The 19,392-nt window shown below is 57.5% G+C and overlaps 1 protein-coding gene across 1 annotated transcript in view; it reads right to left on the bottom strand.

Annotated features, from left to right (window-relative positions):
* Positions 1 to 231: 231 nt before the first annotated feature.
* NRBP2 (nuclear receptor binding protein 2) overlaps positions 232 to 19,392 on the bottom strand; it is a 39,793-nt gene continuing 20,632 nt past the window's right edge. The window contains exons 2-18 of the mRNA XM_058825368.1: positions 15,917 to 16,039; positions 15,136 to 15,237; positions 14,732 to 14,821; positions 14,552 to 14,592; positions 14,131 to 14,225; positions 13,698 to 13,721; positions 13,070 to 13,153; positions 11,362 to 11,417; positions 10,359 to 10,454; positions 9,017 to 9,149; positions 8,683 to 8,785; positions 8,194 to 8,244; positions 7,930 to 8,065; positions 7,066 to 7,119; positions 5,797 to 5,860; positions 5,080 to 5,135; positions 232 to 3,491 (exon numbers count right to left, since the gene is read on the bottom strand). Of these exons, the coding sequence (XP_058681351.1) occupies positions 3,423 to 3,491; positions 5,080 to 5,135; positions 5,797 to 5,860; positions 7,066 to 7,119; positions 7,930 to 8,065; positions 8,194 to 8,244; positions 8,683 to 8,785; positions 9,017 to 9,149; positions 10,359 to 10,454; positions 11,362 to 11,417; positions 13,070 to 13,153; positions 13,698 to 13,721; positions 14,131 to 14,225; positions 14,552 to 14,592; positions 14,732 to 14,821; positions 15,136 to 15,237; positions 15,917 to 16,039 (1,377 nt within the window). The 3' untranslated portion in view covers positions 232 to 3,422. The remainder of the gene's footprint in view (positions 3,492 to 5,079; positions 5,136 to 5,796; positions 5,861 to 7,065; positions 7,120 to 7,929; positions 8,066 to 8,193; positions 8,245 to 8,682; positions 8,786 to 9,016; positions 9,150 to 10,358; positions 10,455 to 11,361; positions 11,418 to 13,069; positions 13,154 to 13,697; positions 13,722 to 14,130; positions 14,226 to 14,551; positions 14,593 to 14,731; positions 14,822 to 15,135; positions 15,238 to 15,916; positions 16,040 to 19,392) is intronic.

Raw genomic sequence — 19,392 nt, 5'->3', positions numbered from 1 at the left:
CTGGAGGTTCCCTGCATCCCTCCTCTTTGGGAGTTGGGAATCAGGAGCAGGATGGAACAGAGCCCTCAGTGGGAATGCGAATGGGCAGCTGTGAGGTGTCCCTGCATCCCTCCCTTTGGCAGTAAGGAATCATAAGCAGGCTGGAACAGTGAGAATGGTTTATTGATTTGTGGGGATGGGCTTTATTGATTTGTCAGGTGGGACATTGGCACTGCTGGGAATGCAGCACTGCTGGGAATGCAGTGCTGCTGGGGATGGAGCAGGGCTGGGAATGCAGCACTGCTGGGGATGCAGCACTGCTGGGGATGCAGCACTGCTGGGGATGCAGCCCGATCCAGGAGTGCAGCCCAAATTGGGAATGCAGCCCAATCCAGGAGTGCAGCCCAAGCTGGCTGAGCGTGGATGAAATCCCGGTGGGATGCAGCTGGAGCAGGAGCAGCGCAGGGCAGGTGGTGGCACACGGAGCTCCTGCAGGGAGTACGAGGCCAGAGGCAGCTTCCCATGGCACAGGGGAGCAGCAGCAGCAGCACTGGCACAGCACAGAGCAGGATTTCAGAGCAGCTTTCCCTGGCACAGCAGCACCAGCAGAGCACAGAACACCAGCAGGATGCCAGGGACAGCTTTCCCTGGCACAGCAGCACCAGCACAGCACACCAGCAGGATGCCAGGGACAGTTTTCCCTGCACAGCAGGAGCAGCACGGAGCAGTGCAGAGCAGGATGCCAGGGGCAGATTTCCCTGGCACAGCAGGTGGAGCACAGAGCACTGGCACAGCACAGCACAGAGCAGGGTGCCAGGGGCAGCTCTCCCTGGCACAGCAGGAGCAGCACAGAGCAGGATTTCAGAGCAGCTTTCCCTGGCACAGCAGGAGCAGCACCAGCACGGAGCAGTGCAGAGCAGGGTGCCAGGGGCAGATTTCCCTGCACAGCAGGAGCAGCACTGGCACAGCACAGGATGCCAGGGGCAGATTTCCCTGGCACAGCAGGAGCAGCACAGAGCACTGGCACAGCACTGGCACAGAGCAGGGTGCCAGGGGCAGATTTCCCTGCACAGCAGCAGCACTGGCACAGGGCACTGGCATGGAACACCAGCATGGTGCACATCACCAGGACAGCACCAGAGCTGATTCCCCCAGGACAGCAGGAGCAGCACCAGCACAGCACAGGATGCCAGGGGCAGATTTCCCTGGCACATCAGGAGGAGCACAGAGCACTGGCACAGCACAGGATGCCAGAGATGGATTCCTCTGGTACAGCAGGAGCAGCACTGGCACAGGGCACTGGCATGGAACACCAGCATGGTGCAGATCACCAGGACAGCACCAGAGCTGAAGAGCTGATTCCCCCAGCACAGCAGGAGCAGCAGGGGCAGCACCAGCACAGAACACCAGCAGGGTGCCAGGGGCAGATTTCCCTGGCACAGCAGGAGCAGCACTGGCAAAGGGAACTGGCATGGAATACCAGTGTGGTGCAGATCACCAGGACAGCACCAGAGCTGAAGAGCTGATTCCCCCAGCACAGCAGGAGCAGCAGGGGCAGCACCAGTGCAGAGCAGAGTGCCAGGGGCAGATTTCCCTGGCACAGCAGGAGCAGCACTGGCACAGCACAGGGTGCCAGGGGCAGATTTCCCTGGCACAGCAGGAGCAGCACAGAGCACTGGCACAGCAGAGGATACCAGAGCCGGATTCCACTGGCACAGCAGGAGCAGCCCTGGCACAGAACACCAGCAGGGTGCCAGAGCCAGTTTCCCCTGCACAGCAGGAGCAGCAGCAGCACTGGCTCAGCACAGCACAGAGCAGGAGGCCAGGGGCAGATTTCCCTGGCACAGCAGGAGCAGCACCAGCACAGAGCAGGGTGCCAGTGGCAGCTTTCCCTGGCACAGCAGGAGCAGCACAGAGCACTGGCACAGCACAGGATGCCGGAGATGGATTCCTATGGCACAACAGGAGCAGCACTGGCACAGCACAGGGCACTGTCATGGAACACCAGCATGGTGCAGATCACCAGGACAGAGCCAGAGCTGGATGTCCCCAGCACAGCAGGAGCAGCACCAGCACAGAGCAGGAGGCCAGAGGTGGTTTTCCCTGGTACAGCAGAAGCAACACTGGCACAAACCCTGGTACAGAGCAGGATTTCAGAGCCTGTTTCTGATGGCACAGCAGGAGCAGCACCAGCATAGAGCAAGATGCCAGAGGTGGTTTTCCCTGGCACAGCAGGAGCAGCATCAGCACAGAACAGAGCAGGATGCCAGAGCCAGTTTTCCTTGCCACAGTGGGAACAGGACCAGCACAGCACAGAGCAGGGTGCCAGGGGCAGATCTCCCTGGTAGGAGCAGCAGGAGCAGCACTGGCACAAACTCTGGCACAGAGCAGCATGGCCCAGGGCGCCAGAGCCAGTTTCCTATGGCACAGCAGGAGCAACACTGGCACAGCACAGAGCAGGATTCCAGAGCCTGTTTCTGATGGCACAGCAGGAGCAGCACCAGCACAGAGCAGGATTTCAGAGCAGTTTCCTTGGCACAGCAGCAGCAGCACAGAGCGGGGTTTCAGAGCAGTTTTTCCTGGCACAGCACAGAGCAGGATTTCAGGGCCAGCTTTCCCTGGCACAGCAGGAGCAGCAGGAGCAGCACTGGCACAGCAGCAGCAGGACTTCAGGGCCAGCTCTCCCTGGCACAGCAGGATTTCAGGGCAGGATTTCAGGGCCAGCTCTGCCTGGCACAGCTGGAGCAGCCCCACACAGCCCTTGCACAGGGACATTTCTGTCTGCAGTTCTCTCCCTGTGTGCCCCTGGCAACGGGCAGCCCTGGGGCGGTGCCAGGGGCAGTGCCCCATCTCCAGGCCGGGCAGGAACAGCTCCAGGGCTCTCTCTGAGAGATTGTGGAAGGCTGCAGGGGGAGCTGGGCCATGCCAAGGGTTCTGTGGAGCATCAGCGATGTTCCTGGTGGTGGGTCAGGGATTCCTTCTCACGTCCAGCTCACAGGGAGGGCTCTGAGCACAGGCAGCACCCTGCAGACCCCAGACCTGGAGAATTCCGGGCTCCAGAGCGGAATGTGGCACATGGGAAGCTCCACGGGGCTCTCCAAGCCTGCTCCTCCCCTCCCTCCCCTCAGCAAGGAGCGCTCCGGATGGCAAAGGGGCAGGAATCAGCTGTGGGAGCTGCAGGAGAGGGGCTGGTCCTCCCCAGAGGGACATGGATCTGGCTGGGGGCTCCTGCAGCAGCTCCCAAACCCCCTGGCAAGGCCCTGCCGAGGGTGCTCCCCTCGGAGCAGGGACCAGAGCAGGGCCCAGGATGAACTCCTGGGCTTGGCCGAGCCCTGAGCACGGCCTGGGTGAGTCCCCGTGGGCCCGGCGGGTCCTGCTGGGCTGGCTGGGGCTGGGGAGCCCTTTGGGGTCCTCCCGGGGCGCCTCAGTCCCCTGGGCTGGGCTCAGAGGGCTTGGGAGCGGTGCTTGTGGAAGGCGCTCTCCAGGAACGCGGCCAGCTTCTCGCAGTCGTCCTGCAAGCACAGAGAAATGGGCTGGAAACCCTTTGGTCACAGAGAAATGGGCTGGAAACCCTTTGGTCACAGAGAAATGGGCTGGAAACCCCTTTGGTCACAGAAACATGGGCTGAAAACCCCTTTGGTCACAGAGAAATGGGGTGAAAACCCCTTTGGTCATAGAGAAATTGTGGAGAGTTTAGTTCAGGCATGGCTTGAGGAAAAAGGCCATGAAGCCATGAAATTGAGAGAAAAGTAACAGGTAGCTGTGAAGCAGTTCCAAAGCAGTTCCCAGCCTGACTTCTATAAACAATTAGTCTCTCTCAGGCATCATTGTATAAACAATAAGGTTCACAGGCAGTCTTCCCATAACAAGTGAAACACCCTCTCTGGGAAAAGATGGCACCCTGGGAACAGATATGGAAGTTTTGGGAACCGTTCATATCACAGTGGGAACACTGGTTTTATTTTGTGTAAACAATCAACGGTATTGTAAAACAAAAGGAGTGGTTAGAGTTTTCTCTGTTAGCCTATCATATACCTGGATTTTGGAATATGCATGAAGTTCATTAGCACTATTATTTAAACTGGCTGATCGATCAATAAAGGTGAGTTCGATGCATTATAGGATGGTCGTTCTCCCCTCACTTCAACAAGAAATGGGCTGGAATCCCCTTTGGTCACAGAGAAATGGGCTGGAAACCCCTTTGGTCACAGAGAAATGGGCTGAAAACCCCTTTGGTCACAGAGAAATGGGCTGAAAAACCCTTTGGTAACAGAGAAATGGGCTGGAAACCCCTTTGGTCACAGATGTGTTTCATAGAAAATCCTTTCCTTAGGATTGTTCCTCCTGAGAAGCTGGGAGGCCTCAGGAACAAAATGTAAACAATGGTTATCTGCTGCTGTGGAATGCAACAGGTGCATCTGTGATTGGTCTCATGTGGTTGTTTCTAATTAATGGCCAATCACAGTCAGCTGGCTCGGACTCTCTGGTCAGTCACAAGATTTTATTATCATTCCATTCCTTTCTATTCCTTGCAAGACTTCTGACTAAATCCTTTCTTCTATTCTTTAGTATAGTTTTAGTATATAATTTTCTTTTAATATAATATATATAATAAAATATTATATCATAAAATATTGTATATACATATATATATATATATGTATATAAAATAAAATATAAAATAACAAATCAGCCCTCTGAAACATGGAGCCAAGATTCCCATCTCTTCCTTCATCCTGGGACCCCTGTGAACACCACCACAGCCATTAATTAAAAACAATTCACGTGCTGGGATTGGAGCCCCAGGAGGGGCTGAGGGAGCTGGGGAGGGGATGGAGAATTCCTGAGGGAGCTGGGAAGGGAATGGAGTCGTTAATCTTGTAGGTCTTTTCCCAAAGGAATGGCTCTGTGATTCCTCAGGTGAGGAATCAGCCTCCCTCCCTGGGAGCTGCCCTGGTGCTCCCACTCAGAATTATTTCAGCTCCAGCTAATTAGCACGTGCCACAGCGGGCAGGTCCCCCTGGAACAGCTCCTGGAGGCAGCAGAGATCCCAGAAATCCCAGAAATCCTGAGGGGCTGTAGGAGCTCTGGGGAACTCACCTCGTGGATGAACCCGTAATGCACCAGCTCTGTGGCCAAATCCTTGGAGTTGTCAGCTGCAGAGACAAGGAGAACAGGAGAACAGGAGAACAGGAGCATGGATTCAGCCCGGGGAGCTCCCGAACCAGGGAGAGCTGGAAATGAGGCAGGGAGGGGGAACGAGGCTCCTGAGAGCTCCAAAACACAGATTTGAACAATGTGGCACCAGGAAATGGGGAGCAAGGTCCCAAAACACAACTCTGGACATTGTGCCACCAGGAAATGGGGAACAAGGTTCCTGAGCTCCCAAAACACAGCACTGGACAATGTGCATGAGGAAATGGGGAGCAAGGTCCCAAAACACAGCTCCAGACAATGTGCCATAGGGAAAGGCTTGGTGTGGCTGAGCAGGACAGAGCCTGGGGCAGGAGCAGCTCCCAGGCTCCATTCCCCAGCTCTCTGAGGAAAGGCAAGTTCCAGGAAAGGAAAAAGGGAAAAGGAAAGGAAAAAGGAAAAATGAAAGGAAAAAGTCAGGGAAAAGGAAAAAGGAAAGGAAAAAGGAAAAAAGGAAAAAAGGAAAAAAGGAAAAAAGGAAAAAGGGAAAGGAAAGGAAAGGAAAGGAAAGGAAAGGAAAGGAAAGGAAAGGAAGCTGTCTGGAAGGTGGCACGCTCCATGCCCACCAGGGGCTCCCCCAGCCCCCCAGAGGAGGGTGCCCACCCTCCCTCCCTGCACACGTACTGGGCAGCAGGTCGTAGCTGAGCTGGCGGTGCAGCTTGTCCTCCAGGATCAGCAGGAGCGTGAGCTGCAGGGACACCAGAGAGTGCTCAGGCAGCCCTGAGGGACTGGGGGGACTGGGGGCACTGGGAGGGCTGGGCATGAACTGGGAGGGTGGGCAGGAACTGGGAGGGCTGGGCACTGCTGGAATGGGAGCTCTGGGGGAACTGGGACTGGGAGCTCTGGGGGAACTGAGAGCTTTGGGGGAATTTGTGGCTTCTTTGGGAATTCTTTCATTGCCCAGGACAGCAGTGAGCTCTTTGGGTACCACAGAAACTGGCTGAGGGCTTCCCCAGCCAGACTTCCCAGTCCCATTCCCAATTCCCAGTCCCATTTCCTATTGCCAGTCCCATTTCCCATTCCCAGCCTCATTTCCCATTCCTAGTCCTATTTCCGATTCCCAGTTCCATTCCCAGTCCCAATTCCCATTTCCCATTTCCCAGTCCCATTTCCCAGTCCCAGTCCCATTACCAGCAGGATGAGCAGGGAGAGGGGCAGGATCCAGCCATTCACGTGCCACTGGCAGATTCCCCAGTCCCATTTCCATTCCCAGTCCCATTTCCCATTCCCATCCCCAGTTCCATTCCCATTTCCCATTCCCAGGGGCATGGGCAGGACCCTGGCACTCATGTGCCACTGGCAGATTTCCCTGTCCCATTCCCTTTCCCATTTCCCATTCCCATTTCCTAATCCCATTTCCCATTTCCCATTCCCCATTCCCAGTCCCATTCCCATTTCCCATTCCCAGTGGGATGAGCAAGACCCAGACACTCATGTGCCACTGGCAGATTTCTCATTCCCAGCCCCATTTCCCGTTCCCTTTCCCATTTCCCAGTGCCATTCCCAATCTCATTTCCCACTCCCATTCCCCATTTCCCATTCCCAGCAGGATGAGCAGGGATCAGGGCAGGACCCAGTCACTCACTTGCCACTGGCAGATTCCCAGTCTCATTCCCTTTCCCATTTCCCAGTCCCATTTCCCAATCCCATTTCCCCGTTCCCAGTAGGATGAGCAGGACCCAGGCACTCACGTGCCACTGGCAGATTTCCCAGTCCCATTTCCCACTCCCAATCCCATTTCTATTCCCATTTCCCATTCCCAGCCCCGTTCCCAGCAGGATGAGCAGGGATCAGGGCAGGACCCAGGCACTCACGTGCCACTGGCAGATTTTCCAGTGCCATTTCCCATTCCCATTCCCAGCCCCATTCCCAGTGGGATGAGCAGTCACTCACGTGCCACTGGCTCTTGTCCTCGTTCAGCTCCATGTTGCACTGCATCTGCACCACCTGCAAGAGCCCAGCTGGGATCAGGCTGGGCACGGCCCCTGTGCCCCTGGCAGCCCTTTGGAATTCCTACAGGAACCCCAAATTCCTACAGGAGCCCCAAATTCCTGTCCTGGCTCTCTCTGCCTGTGGACAGCCCTTTGGAATTCCTACAGGAACCCCAAATTCCTACAGCAACCCCAAATTCCTGTCCTGGCTCTCTCTGCCTGTGGACAGCCCTTTGGAATTCCTACAGGAACCCCAAATTCCTACAGTAACCCCAAATTCCTGTCCTGGCTCTCTCTGCCTGTGGACAGCCCTTTGGAATTCCTACAGGAACCCCAAATTCCTACAGGAGCCCCAAATTCCCATCCCAGCTCTCCCTGGGCTGACAGGAGAGGTGTCCCTGTGGCAGGGGTGGCAGCAGGGCAGGTCTGTCCCCACCTGCAGCTGCCCTGGAGCTCCCTCACTGTCACTGACGTGTTTTATGAAAAATCCTTTGTGTTTTATTGAAAATCCTTTCCTTTGGATTTTTCCTCCTGAGAAGCTGCGAGGCCTCAGAAACAAAATGTAAACAATTATTATCTGCTGCTGTGGAATGCAACAGGTGCATCTGTGATTGGTCTCATGTGGTTGTTTCTGATTAGTGGCCAATCACAGTCAGCTGTGTCAGACTCTCTGGTCAGTCACAAGATTTTATTATCATTCCTTTTCCCTTCCTTTTTCCTTTCCTGTTTCCTTTTTCCTTTCCTGTTCCCCTTTCCTGTTCGCTTTCCTTTTTCCATTTTCCCTTTTCCTCCTTTTCCTTTTCCTTTCCTTTTTCCTTTTTCTCACCTTCCTGGTCTCCACGTCGAAGGGCTCTGGCGTGGGGGTTTTGGCTTTCTGTGGGTCCTCCGGGGGCTGGGACAGGGCTCGGGGCAGCGCGTGGGGCCGGGAGGCGGCAAAGTTCATCAGGGGGTAAATCCCGTTCCTGGGGAGACACCGAGGGGACACGAGGAGGATGACGTCCCCTGGCAGGGCTGGGGACACCAGGGGGCAGCAGGACACCCCCAGGTCCCCATCCCAACGCCACAGCCGGGGGGCGGCTCTCACACCCACCTGACGTCCTCCAAGAACTTGTCCAGCTCCAGGAAGGAAACTTCGGAGTACCTGGGCAGGGAACAGGTATGGGGAGTCAGGGGGATCAGGGGGGTGCAGAGGGGTCCAGGAGGGTCAGGGCGGCTCCAGGGGGCTGCTGCCCATGGCAGGGGGGTCTCCAGGCTCTGGGGGGGGGGGGGGTCTCTGGGCTGGGGTCTCCAGACTGGGGGGGGGTCTCCAAGCTCTGGGGGGGTCTCAAAGCTGGGGGCTCTCCAGGCTTGGGGGTCTCCAGGCTCTGGGGGGGGGGGGGTCTCTGGGCTGGGGTCTCCAGACTGGGGGGGCTCTCCAAGCTCTGGGGGGGTCTCAAAGCTGGGGGCTCTCCAGGCTTGGGGGTCTCCAGGCTCTGGGGACTCCAGGGTGGGGGGGGGTCTCTAGGCTGGGGAGTCTCCAGGCCCTGGGGGTCTCCAGGTTCTGTAGGGGTCTCAGGGCTGGGGGGTCCTCCCTCCTCACCTCCACTGCACCGCGGGCCGCCCCTCCCTGCGGATCTCGGCCATCACCATGTTCAGGTCCAGCTCCTTGATCTTCTCCTCCACCACGTTCTCGGGCATCAGATCTGGGGCACAGGCACAGGGGGAATGAGGGTCCTGCAGTCCCTTCCCCATCCTGACCATTCCCAGCTCTGTTCTCCATCCTGACCATTCCCAGCTCTGTTCCCCATTCTGACCATTCCCAGCTCTGTTCCCCATTCTGACCATTCCCAGCTCTGCCCCTGGCTCTCTGCTCCACCCTGACCCTTCCCATCCCTCCCCAGCTGCCAGGGCCCAGGCTCAGCCCCAGCACTCACACTGGTGGTTGATGAAGCAGTGAGCTGCCAGCAGCTTCAGCGAGTGCACCTCGAAGAGCACGCGGTGGAACAGGAGGCTGTTGGCGCTGGGGCGCCGGTCGGGGTTCAGGGTCAGGCAGGACAGGATGAACTCCTGGGGCACAGCAGGGCCAGGGGGTCAGCAGGGCTGGGCAGTGCCCTGCTGCTCACACAGGGATCCTGGCGTCACTGGGACAGAGCTCACGGAGCTGCCCCCGTGCCCCATCCCGGCCCTGTCCCCAGCTCTCAGTGCCCATTCACCCCTTGGACTCTCCAACCTTCCCTGGGCAGCTCCTGACCCCCTTTCCATGGGGAAATTCCTGCTGTGTCCCCCTTGAGCTCCCCTGGCCATTCCCTCTCCTCCTGTCCCCATTCCCTGGGATAAATCACAGATCCCCCCTGGCTGTCCCCTGTCACAGACATCTTTCATGAAAAATCATTTTCTTAGGATTTTCCCTCCTGAGAAGCTGAAAGGCCTCAGGAACAAAATGCAAACAATGGTTATCTGCTGCTCTGGAATGCAACAGGTGCATCTGTGATTGGTCTCATGTGGTTGTTTCTAATTAATGGCCAATCACAGTCAGCTGGCTTGGACACAGAGCCCGAGCCACAAGCCTTTGTTATCATTCCTTCTTATTCTATTCTTAGCTGGCCTTCTGAGGAAATCCTTTCTTCTATTCTTTTAGTATAGTTTTAATGTAATATATATCATAAAATAATAAATCAGCCTTCTGAAACATGGAGTCAGATCCTCGTCTCTTCCCTCATCCTCAGAGCCCTGTGAACACCACCACAGTCCCCTCCTGGCAGGAGCTGTGCAGAGCCACAAGGGCCCCCCTGATCCCCCTTTTCTCCACCCTGAGCCCCTCCCCAGTTCCCCCAGACCCTTCCCCAGCCTTGTTCCCTCCCCTGGGCACATTCCAGCCCCTCCATGTCCCCACCTGGGCACCCCAGACCTGCCCCAGGACCGGAGGTGCCCCAGCAGTGCCAGCACAGGGGGCACTGCCCTGGGACTGGCTTGGACCCCATTCCCCAGGAGATGCACCCAAAGGGAGCAGGAGCCCCAGGACACTCAGGGACAGGGGCAGGGACAGCAGGGACAGGGCCAGAGCCCACCTGCACCCACTGGGAGCTGGCAGGAGGGGATTTGCACCCAGGGGTGACACAGGACAGGGATTCAGCCCCAGCAGTGACTCAGGACAGGGACTGTCCCCAGCAATGACACAGGACACAGATTTGTCCCCAGAAGTGACCCAGGACAGGGATTGTCCCCAGGGGTCACACAGGACAGGGTCTGTCCCCTCAGGTCCCCAAGCCCCCTCACCCTCATGTTGGGGTCATCCAGGGAGTGCCGGGCCCGCGCAATCGCCTCCTCCGACACCCGCGTGTCCCCGTTGGTCTGGATCTCCAGCACGGCCATCTGACAGGCACAGGGACAGGAACGGGGGGTTACAGGGACAGGAACAGGGACAGGGACAGGCTGGGGGGTGACAGGGACAGGGACATGGCCATCTGACAGGGACAGGGATGGGGGGTTACAGGGACAGGAACAGGGACAGGAACAGGGACAGGGACACGGCCATCTGACAGGGACAGGAACAGGGACAGGCTGGGGGGTGACAGGGACAGGGACATGGCCATCTGACAGGGACAGGGACAGGAACGGGGGGTTACAGGGACAGGGACAGGAACAGGGACAGGCTGGGGGGTGACAAGGACAGGGACAGCAACAGGGACACGGCCATCTAACAGGGACAGGGACGGGGGGTTACAGGAACAGGGACAGGGACGGTGGGTAACAGGGACAGGGACAGCAACAGGGACACGGCCATCTGACAGGGACAGGGATGGGGGGTTACAGGGACAGGGACAGGGGACATGGCCATCTGACAGGGACAGGGATGGGGGGTTACAGGGACAGGGACAGGAACAGGGACAGGGACGGGGGTTTACAGGGACAGGGACAGGGGACATGGCCATCTGACAGGGACAGGGACAGGCTGGGAGGTTACAGGGACAGGGATAGGGACATCTGACAGGGACAGGGACATGGTAGTCTGGGGGGCTCCAGGGACAGGGACAGGCTGGGGGGTGACAGGGACATCGCCATTTGACAGGAGACAGGGACACGGGACAGTCCTGGGGGGGCTCCAGGGACAGGGGACGGGGACAGGACCCAGCAGGGACAGGGACATCTGGGGGAGCTCCAGTGGACAGGGACAGGGCAGGGGGGCTCCAGAGGACAGGGACAGCACAGGGACAGAGGACATGCCCAGCCGGTGACACCTCCTGACAGGCTCCCAGGGTTCCCAGGCCCCTTCCCGCACCTCCAGCGCGCACATCCCGAAGGAGAAGATGTCCACGGCCGTCCCGTCTGCCTTCTCTGGGGAGGAGAGGGACGTGGGGCAGAGCTCAGGGCTAGAGCGCACCAGGGCAGCCCACCTGGGCAGCCACACCTGGGCACCCTCACCCCATCCCCACCTGGATACCCTCAACCCATCCCCACTTAGATACCCTTGGGACATCCCATCCCCGTGGGCAGACACTACTGCCCTCACCTGTTCCCACCTGTTCTCCCCTGCCCTCACCTGTTCCCACCTGTGTCCCCTCCCCTCCCCTGCCATCCTTGGCTGTGCAGCCCCTGTGCCCATTCCTGTTCCCCTTCCCCGTGCCCGCTCCCCGTGCAGCCTCCCAGTGCCCCATTCCCCATTCCCTGTTCCTGTTCCCATTTCGTGTTCCCATTCCCTGTGCCTGTGCCCGTTCCTGTGCCCATTCCCTGTTCCCATTCCCATTCCAATTCTCTGTTCCTGTGCCTGTGCCCGTGCCCTTTCCCGTTCCATTCCTGTTCCCGTTCCCATTCCCCATTCCCCGTTCCCATCCCCATTTCCTGTGCCCATTCCCGTTCCCCATTCCCGTTCCTGTGCCCATTCCTGTTCCCGTTCCCATACCTGTTCCCATGGCCATTCCCTGTTCCCGTTCCTGTTCCCATTCTCTGTTGCCGTTGCTGCTCCCGGTTCCCGGTCCCATTCCCATTACTGTTCCCATTCCCCATTCCTGTTCCTGTTCCCGTTCCCCATTCCCATCCCTACTCCCATTCCCATCCCCGTTCCTGTTCCCCATTCCCGATTCCCATTCCCATCCCCATCCCCATTCCCATTCCCATTCCCTGTTCCCCGTCCCTGTGTCCTATTCACTCCAGTCCCCACTCACAGCCGTATTCCGGGGGGAAGAAGTGCAGGTTCCGCAGCTCCCATTCCCCATTCCCCTGTTCCCATTCCCATTCCCATTCCCATTCCCATTCCCATTTCCCCATTCCCATTTCTCCATTCCCATTTTCACATTCACGGCCATATTCCGGAGGGAAGAAGTGCAGGTTCTGCAGCTCCCATTCCCCATTCCCCTGTTCCCATTCCCGTTCCCATTTCCCCGTTCCCATTTCCCCATTCCCATTTCCCCTGTTCCCATTCCCATTTCCCCATTCCCATTCCCCACTCACGGCCATATTCCGGAGGGAAGAAGTGCAGGTTCCGCTGCTCCCATTCCCCATTCCCCTGTTCCCATTCCCGTTCCCATTTCCCCGTTCCCATTTCTCCATTCCCATTTCCCCATTCCCCATTCCCATTTCCCCATTCCCATTCCCCACTCACGGCCATATTCCAGAGGGAAGAAGTGCAGGTTCCGCTGCTCCCATTCCCCATTCCCCTGTTCCCATTCCCGTTCCCATTTCCCCGTTCCCATTTCCCCATTCCCATTTCCCCTGTTCCCATTCCCATTTCCCCATTCCCATTCCCCACTCACGGCCATATTCTGGAGGGAAGACATGCAGGTTCCGCTTCTCCCATTCCCCATTCCCCTGTTCCCATTCCCGTTCCCATTTCCCCATTCCCCCATTTCCCCCATTCCCATTTCCCCATTCCCCACTCACAGCCGTATTCCGGAGGGAAGAAGTGCAGGTTCCGCTGCTCCCATTCCCCATTCCCCTGTTCCCATTCCCGTTCCCATTTCCCCATTCCCATTTCCCCGTTCCCCACTCACGGCCGTATTCCGGAGGGAAGAAGTGCAGGTTCCGCTGCTCCTCGCGCTCGATCCTCATGGGGCTGCGCAGATCGTCCGGGAGCGCTGGGGAGAGAGAGAGGGGCACGGGCTGAGGGGCTGAGAGTGCCCACCCTGAGTGTGCCCACCCTGGGAGTGCCCACCTGAGTGTGCCAACCCAGGACAGTGCCCACCTGAGAGCGCCCACCCTGGGAGTGCCCATCTGTCAGTGTGCCCATCTGTGGGGGTCTGTGAGTGCCCACCCATGAGAGTGCCCACCTGGGAGAGTGCCCAGCCATGAGTGTGCCCACCACTGGGATCAGCGTGTGCCCACCCATGGGGTCTGAGGGGGTCTGTGCCCCTGCCCACCTCTGGGGGTCTCTGTGTGTGCCCACCTGTGGGGTATGAGGGGGGATCTGTGCCCCTGCCCACCCCGTGCCAGGAGCCCCCTCTGCTCCCACCCAGCAGCCGTTCCCGGTGGAATGGAGGGGCCCCCTCCCCACGGACCCCACAGCCATGCTTCGTGCCTGGTGCCCCCTCCCCAGACAGCCCACCCCCCGTGTTCCTGGTGGGTCTGGGGGCTGCAGGGGTGCCCCCAGGGCAGGGGGTGGCCGAAGCGGGGGTCACTCACCGTTGGCAAACACCCGGTGCCAAACTGCCGGGGCAAGACAGGTCGGGGGGAAAGGAAAGGGCACAGCGAGGTTGGCACCCCAAAAAGGGACCCTGCCCCTGTCTGCCCAGGACCCCCTCCAGGACCCCCCCCACCCCCTTCCTCCTGCCAACCCCCCTTTGACCCTTCAGACCCCTCGGACCCCCTTGGATCCCCCAGGCCCCCCAACCCCCCAGACCCCTGTGCCCCCCTCAGGCTCCCAGACCCATGTGACCTCCCACCCCCCTGTGACACCCCCCAGTCCCCTATGAACCCTGTGACACCCCAGACTCCCCCACAGCCCCCCAGATCCCTGTGACCCCCCCAGCCCTCTGTGCGCCCCCAGACCCCCCATCCCCTGTGCCCCCCAGCCCCCGTGCCCCCCCCGGTGCCCCCCTGTGCCCCCCGGGCGCACCGGAGCCGATCTTGACGAGCCCGTTGTGCTGGATGAACACGGTGTCACTGGTCAGGTTCCCGTGGATGATGGGGGGATCACAGGAGTGCAGGAAACTGGGGGGCACAGGGGGCATGGGGGGGTCATAGGTGGGCATGGGGGGCATAGGGCACATGGGGGGGCACAGGGGGGTCACAGGGGGCAGGGGGGCACAGGGGCAGAGGGGGGTACAAGGGGGGTCACAGGGGGGGTCACAGGAGTGCAGGAAACTGGGGAGGCACAGGGGGGGCATGGGGGGCACAGGGGAGGCACACAGGGGGCACACGTGGTACAGGGGGCACACAGGGGCACACATGGGGGGCACAGAGTGTGCTGAGCTCTGCCCGCAGCCCCGCAGCCCTCAGGGCAGGGTTTGGAGCTGCAGGAGCTGCAGGAGCCTCACCTGAGAGCTGAGAGGATTTGGGTGCACCAGCGCTTCCAGGCCTGGGGAGGGGACAGGGGGACATGGCTGTGTCATGGGGACAGGGACAGGGAGAGCCCCCTGTGCCCTGCCAGCCCCTCCCAGGGCCAGGGACACTCAGAGCCCCCTCCCCAGAGGGACCGTGGTGTCCCCAGGGCTCACCCGGGCGTTCATGGCCTTGTGGTTCTTCTTGGTTTTCTTCAGGAACTGCTTGAGGCTCCCCGAGGACACGTACTCTGTGATGAAAATGACCTGGGGGGGCATGGGGGAGGGGGGGGTCAGCTGCCTCCAGAGCACCCCAGAGGCCCCTCAGATCCCACCCATGGCCCCCCAGACCCCCCCAGTCTCCCAGTGCCCCTCAGTGCCCCCTAAAGGACCCCACACCCCTCAGACGCCCCCATACCCCCCAGACCCCCCAGAGCCCCCAGAGCCCCCTGAGGTCCCCCAGAGGCCTCCAGACCCCCCCAGTGCCTCCCAGACCCCGAGCCCGAGCTCCCCCAGACCCCCCAGTGACCCCCAGTGACCCTTAGTGCCCCCCTAGACCCCCAAAGCCCCCCCAGCCGTACCCGGGCCTTGCTGTCCCTGACGTCCAGCCAGTACTTGTGCAGTTTGACGATGTTGGGGTGATCCACCAGCACCAGCTGCTCAAACATGGTCTGGATCTTCTCCTGGGGGCACAGGGGAGGGGCACAGGGCACACGTGAGGGGCTGGCACAGGAAAGGGGGGCACAGGTGAGGGGCTGGGGGTACAGGGCACAGGTGAGGGAGGGCACAGGTGAGGGGCACAGGTGAGGGGCTGGCATGGTCTGGATCTTCTCCTGGGGGCAGGGGAGGGGCACAGGGGAGGGGCACAGGGGAGGGGCACAGGGCACAGGTGAGGGGCTGGCACAGGCAAGACAGATGAGGTGGAAGCTCCTGACACACAGAAGCTCCTGGCATGGGCAGGGCAGGTGAGGTGGGAGCGTCTGGGTGCACAGGGCACAGGTGAGGGGCTGGCATGGGCAGCACAGATGAGGGGGAGCTCCTGGCATGGGCAGGGCACCCCAAGCTCTGGGGATGCCCCAGGGCCTGCTCTGGGCTCTCTGGAAGCAGCCATGGATCCTGCCAGGCTGTGCCAGGCCATGCCAGGCTGTGCTAGGGGACAGAGCTGTGCCAAGCCGTGCCAGGCCGTAGCAGGCTGAGCCAGGTTGTGCCAGGCCGTTCCAGGCTGTGCCAGGCCATACCAGGCCATACCAGGCCGTGCCACGGGGCAGAGCCCTGCCAGGCTGTACCAGGCCATGCCAGGCCATGCCAGGCCGTGCCAGGCCGTGCCAGGCCATGCCAGGCTGTTCCAGGCCGTGTCCTCACCTCGTGAGCTTTGAAGGCCTTCCTGTCAGTGAAGAGCAGCTCGTTCCACACCACCTCCACGCCCTCCTCGGTGTCCATGGCCAGGAAGGTGCTCTGGATGCCAGGCATGTTCCCCTGGTTCACCTGGGGGCACAGGGGGGGTCAGGCCAGGCTGGCACCGCCTGCTGCGCGGGCACCCCCAAAAATACCAAACTTCTGTTCAGGAACGGCCTGATCAGGAACAGGCACCCCAAAAATACCAAATTTCTGTTCAGGAACGGCATGATCAGAAACAGACCCCAAAAATACCAAACTTCTGTTCAGCAATGGCCTGATCAGAAACAGGCCCCAAAAATATCAAATTTCTGTTCAGGAATGGCCTGATCAGGAACAGACCCCAAAAATACCAAATTTCTGCAATCACCTCTGTGTCACTGGCAGAGCACTGAGCGCTCCCACAGTCACTGACAACGACACTTTCCACAGCAAATGCACAAATAAATACATAAAAACATAAATAAAGACACCAAAAATACTAAATGGACCAGCAGGACCCCCCTGCAGTCACCTCCATGGCACTGGCACAGCACTGAGTGCTCCCACAGTCACTGACAGTGAATGCACAAATAAATACACAAATAATTACATCAAAAATAATAAATGATCCAGCAGGAACCCCCTGGTTTGGGAGGTGCACTGTGAGCAGAGCTCACTGCAGTCACCTCTGTGCACAGCAAATGCACAAATAAATACATAAACAAATACATTAAAAGTGATAAATGGACTGGCAGGAACAGGAACCCCCTGGTCTTGGAGGTCTGAGCTCATTGCAGTCACCGCCCTGCACAGCAAATGCACAAATACATAAAAACACAAATAAATACACAAAAAATAATAAATGAACCAGCAGGAGGTGCACTGTGAGCAGAGCTCATTGCAGTCACCTCTGTGTCACTGAGTGCTCCCACAATCACTGACACAGACACTTCCCACAGCAAATGCTCAAATAAAATAAAATAAAATAAACAAACAAATAAACAAACAAATAAACAAAATTATAAATAAATAAATAAATAAATAAATAAATAAATAAATAAATAAAATACATTAAAAATTATAAATGGACTGGCAGGAACACCCTGCTCTGGGAGGTGCGCTGTGAGCAGAGCTCATTGCAGTCACCTCTGTGTCACTATGAGTTCTCTCACAGTCACTGACACTGACACTTCCCACAGCAAATGCACAAATAAATACACAACTAAATACACAAAAAATAATAAATGAACCAGCAGGAGGTGCACTGTGAGCAGAGCTCACTGCAGTCACCTCTGTGTCACTGTGAGTGCTCCCACAGTCACTGACACAGACACCTCCCACAGCAAATGCACAAATAAATACATAAAAACATAAATAAATACATAAAAATAATAAATGAACCAGCAGGAACAGGAGCCCCTGCTCTGGGAGGTGCACTGTGAGCAGAGCTCACTGCAATCACCTCTGTGTCACTGTGTTTCCACAGTCACTGACACCAACACTTCCCACAGCAAATGCACAAATAATAAATAAATATGTAAATAAATGCACAAAAAATAATAAATGAACCTGCAGGAACCCCCACCCTGTTAGGTGAACTGTGAGCAGAGCTCATTGCAATCACCTCTGTGTCACTGGTAGAGCACTGAGTGCTCCCACAATCACTGACATCCACACTTCCCATAGCAAATGCACAAATAATTACATAAATAAATATACAAAAATAATAAATGGACTTGCAGAACCCCCTGGTTTGGGAGGTGCACTGTGAGCAGAGCTCACTGCAGTCACCTCTGTGACGCTGTGAGTGCTCCTACAACCACTGATGCCGAGACTTCCCACAGCAAATGCACAAATAAACACATAAATAAATACATAAAAATTAATAAATGAACCTGCAGGAACCCCCTGCAATCACCTCCATGGCACTGGCACAGCACTGAGTGCTCCCACAGTCACTGACACCAACACCTCCCACAGCAAATGCACAAATAAATACACAAAAATAACCAATGAGCCTGAACCTGATTCCTGCCCAGGAACAACAGGGTCCCCATGCTCTTACAGCACTCCCTGCCACAGTCACAGATTTAGAAACACAGCCTTTTTGGGGTGAAGGTCTCTGGAGAGGCTCTGGCTGGGAACTGGAGCTGGAGCCGATCTCCAGCCAGTGCTGTGGGCCAGGAGGCAGCAGCAGAAGTGTCAGGAACTCAGTGTCAAACTCGGGAATTTCCTCTGAAGAGTTGGAACCCAGGAAATTCCTCTGACTGCCCTGAGACCCTGGCAGGGGGCTCAGAGACCTTGGCACCCGGTCAAAACCACCTGGGCCTTCGATTTTAACCCATGGAAACAATTACCAACTTTGTGTGAGGATTTACAAGCCACGAGGGTTCAAGCAGAACGTTAGTGAATTTATCACAGGGAGAAAAAGTAGAATTTTAAAAGATTTTAGAAAAAGTTCAAAAAACTTCTTAAAAGAATCTAAGCATGTTCTGTCTTTCTCCTTCTTCTTAGCCTCCATCTCCTGCTGTGATGGTGGCATTTTTGGATTGGTTTAGTGTAGAGACAGACTGTCTAACATAAGTAAACGTATTAGAAAATTATTGTTAATAAAATACATGTGGTTTTTAGTATAAAAAGATAACAGCGCCCTGAGGGCAGTCAGTGTGCCATGAAAAAATCTCAGCAAGTCAAAGGAAGCAAATGTATTAAAAAAGAGGAAATAACCTGGAGCTGGTGCTGAGCTGGCCCTGCGACTCCTCAGGGGGGTGGCAGGGACTGTGACAGTCCTGTCCCCAGCCCTGCACACCTGTCCCAGAGCTACCCACACCTGCACTGCCCAGGGAACATCAGGGCTGGGCAAATCAGAGAAAATCAGGGGCGGGGAAAGCAGAGAAATTCAGGTGTGAGGAAAGCCATAGAAAATCAGGCGTGGGCAAAGCAAAGCCACCACATCACCTGTGAGCATCCTGAGGAGCCCCAGAACCTGTCCAGGAGCTTCCCATATCCAGGGGCCACAGATCCCCACCCCAGGGGCAGCTCTGCAGGTGTGACCTCCATAGGTGTCACCTCTGCAGGTGTGACCTCTGAAAGTGTGACCTCTGCAGGTATGAACTCTGCAGGTGTCACTTCCTCAGGTGTCACCTTCACAGGTGTCACCTCCACAGGTGACATCCTGCATGGACCCTTCTGCTCCCCAGACCAGCCACAGCCACCAGGACCCATCTCCAGTCCAGGTAAAACCCCCGAGGCACCTGGCTCAAACCCCAGCCCACGACAGGCTCATGGTAGAAGCAGAGGTGCCCTCAAAGCATCCCAGCGACCCCAAAGCATCCCAGTGGGATTGGGACTGCAGCCCCCACCCACTCCTGCCCTTCCTGTGGGGCTGGGGGCACTCCAGGGGGGGTCTGTGCACCCTAGGACTGATTCCAGTGCCAGGGGGCTCCTTCTGCCACTGGGGT

This window comes from Ammospiza caudacuta, chromosome 1 (genome assembly GCF_027887145.1).
Source record: "Ammospiza caudacuta isolate bAmmCau1 chromosome 1, bAmmCau1.pri, whole genome shotgun sequence".
In the NCBI taxonomy this organism is placed as follows: Eukaryota; Metazoa; Chordata; class Aves; order Passeriformes; family Passerellidae; genus Ammospiza; species Ammospiza caudacuta.
This window is presented reverse-complemented; position numbering and strand designations above follow the sequence as displayed.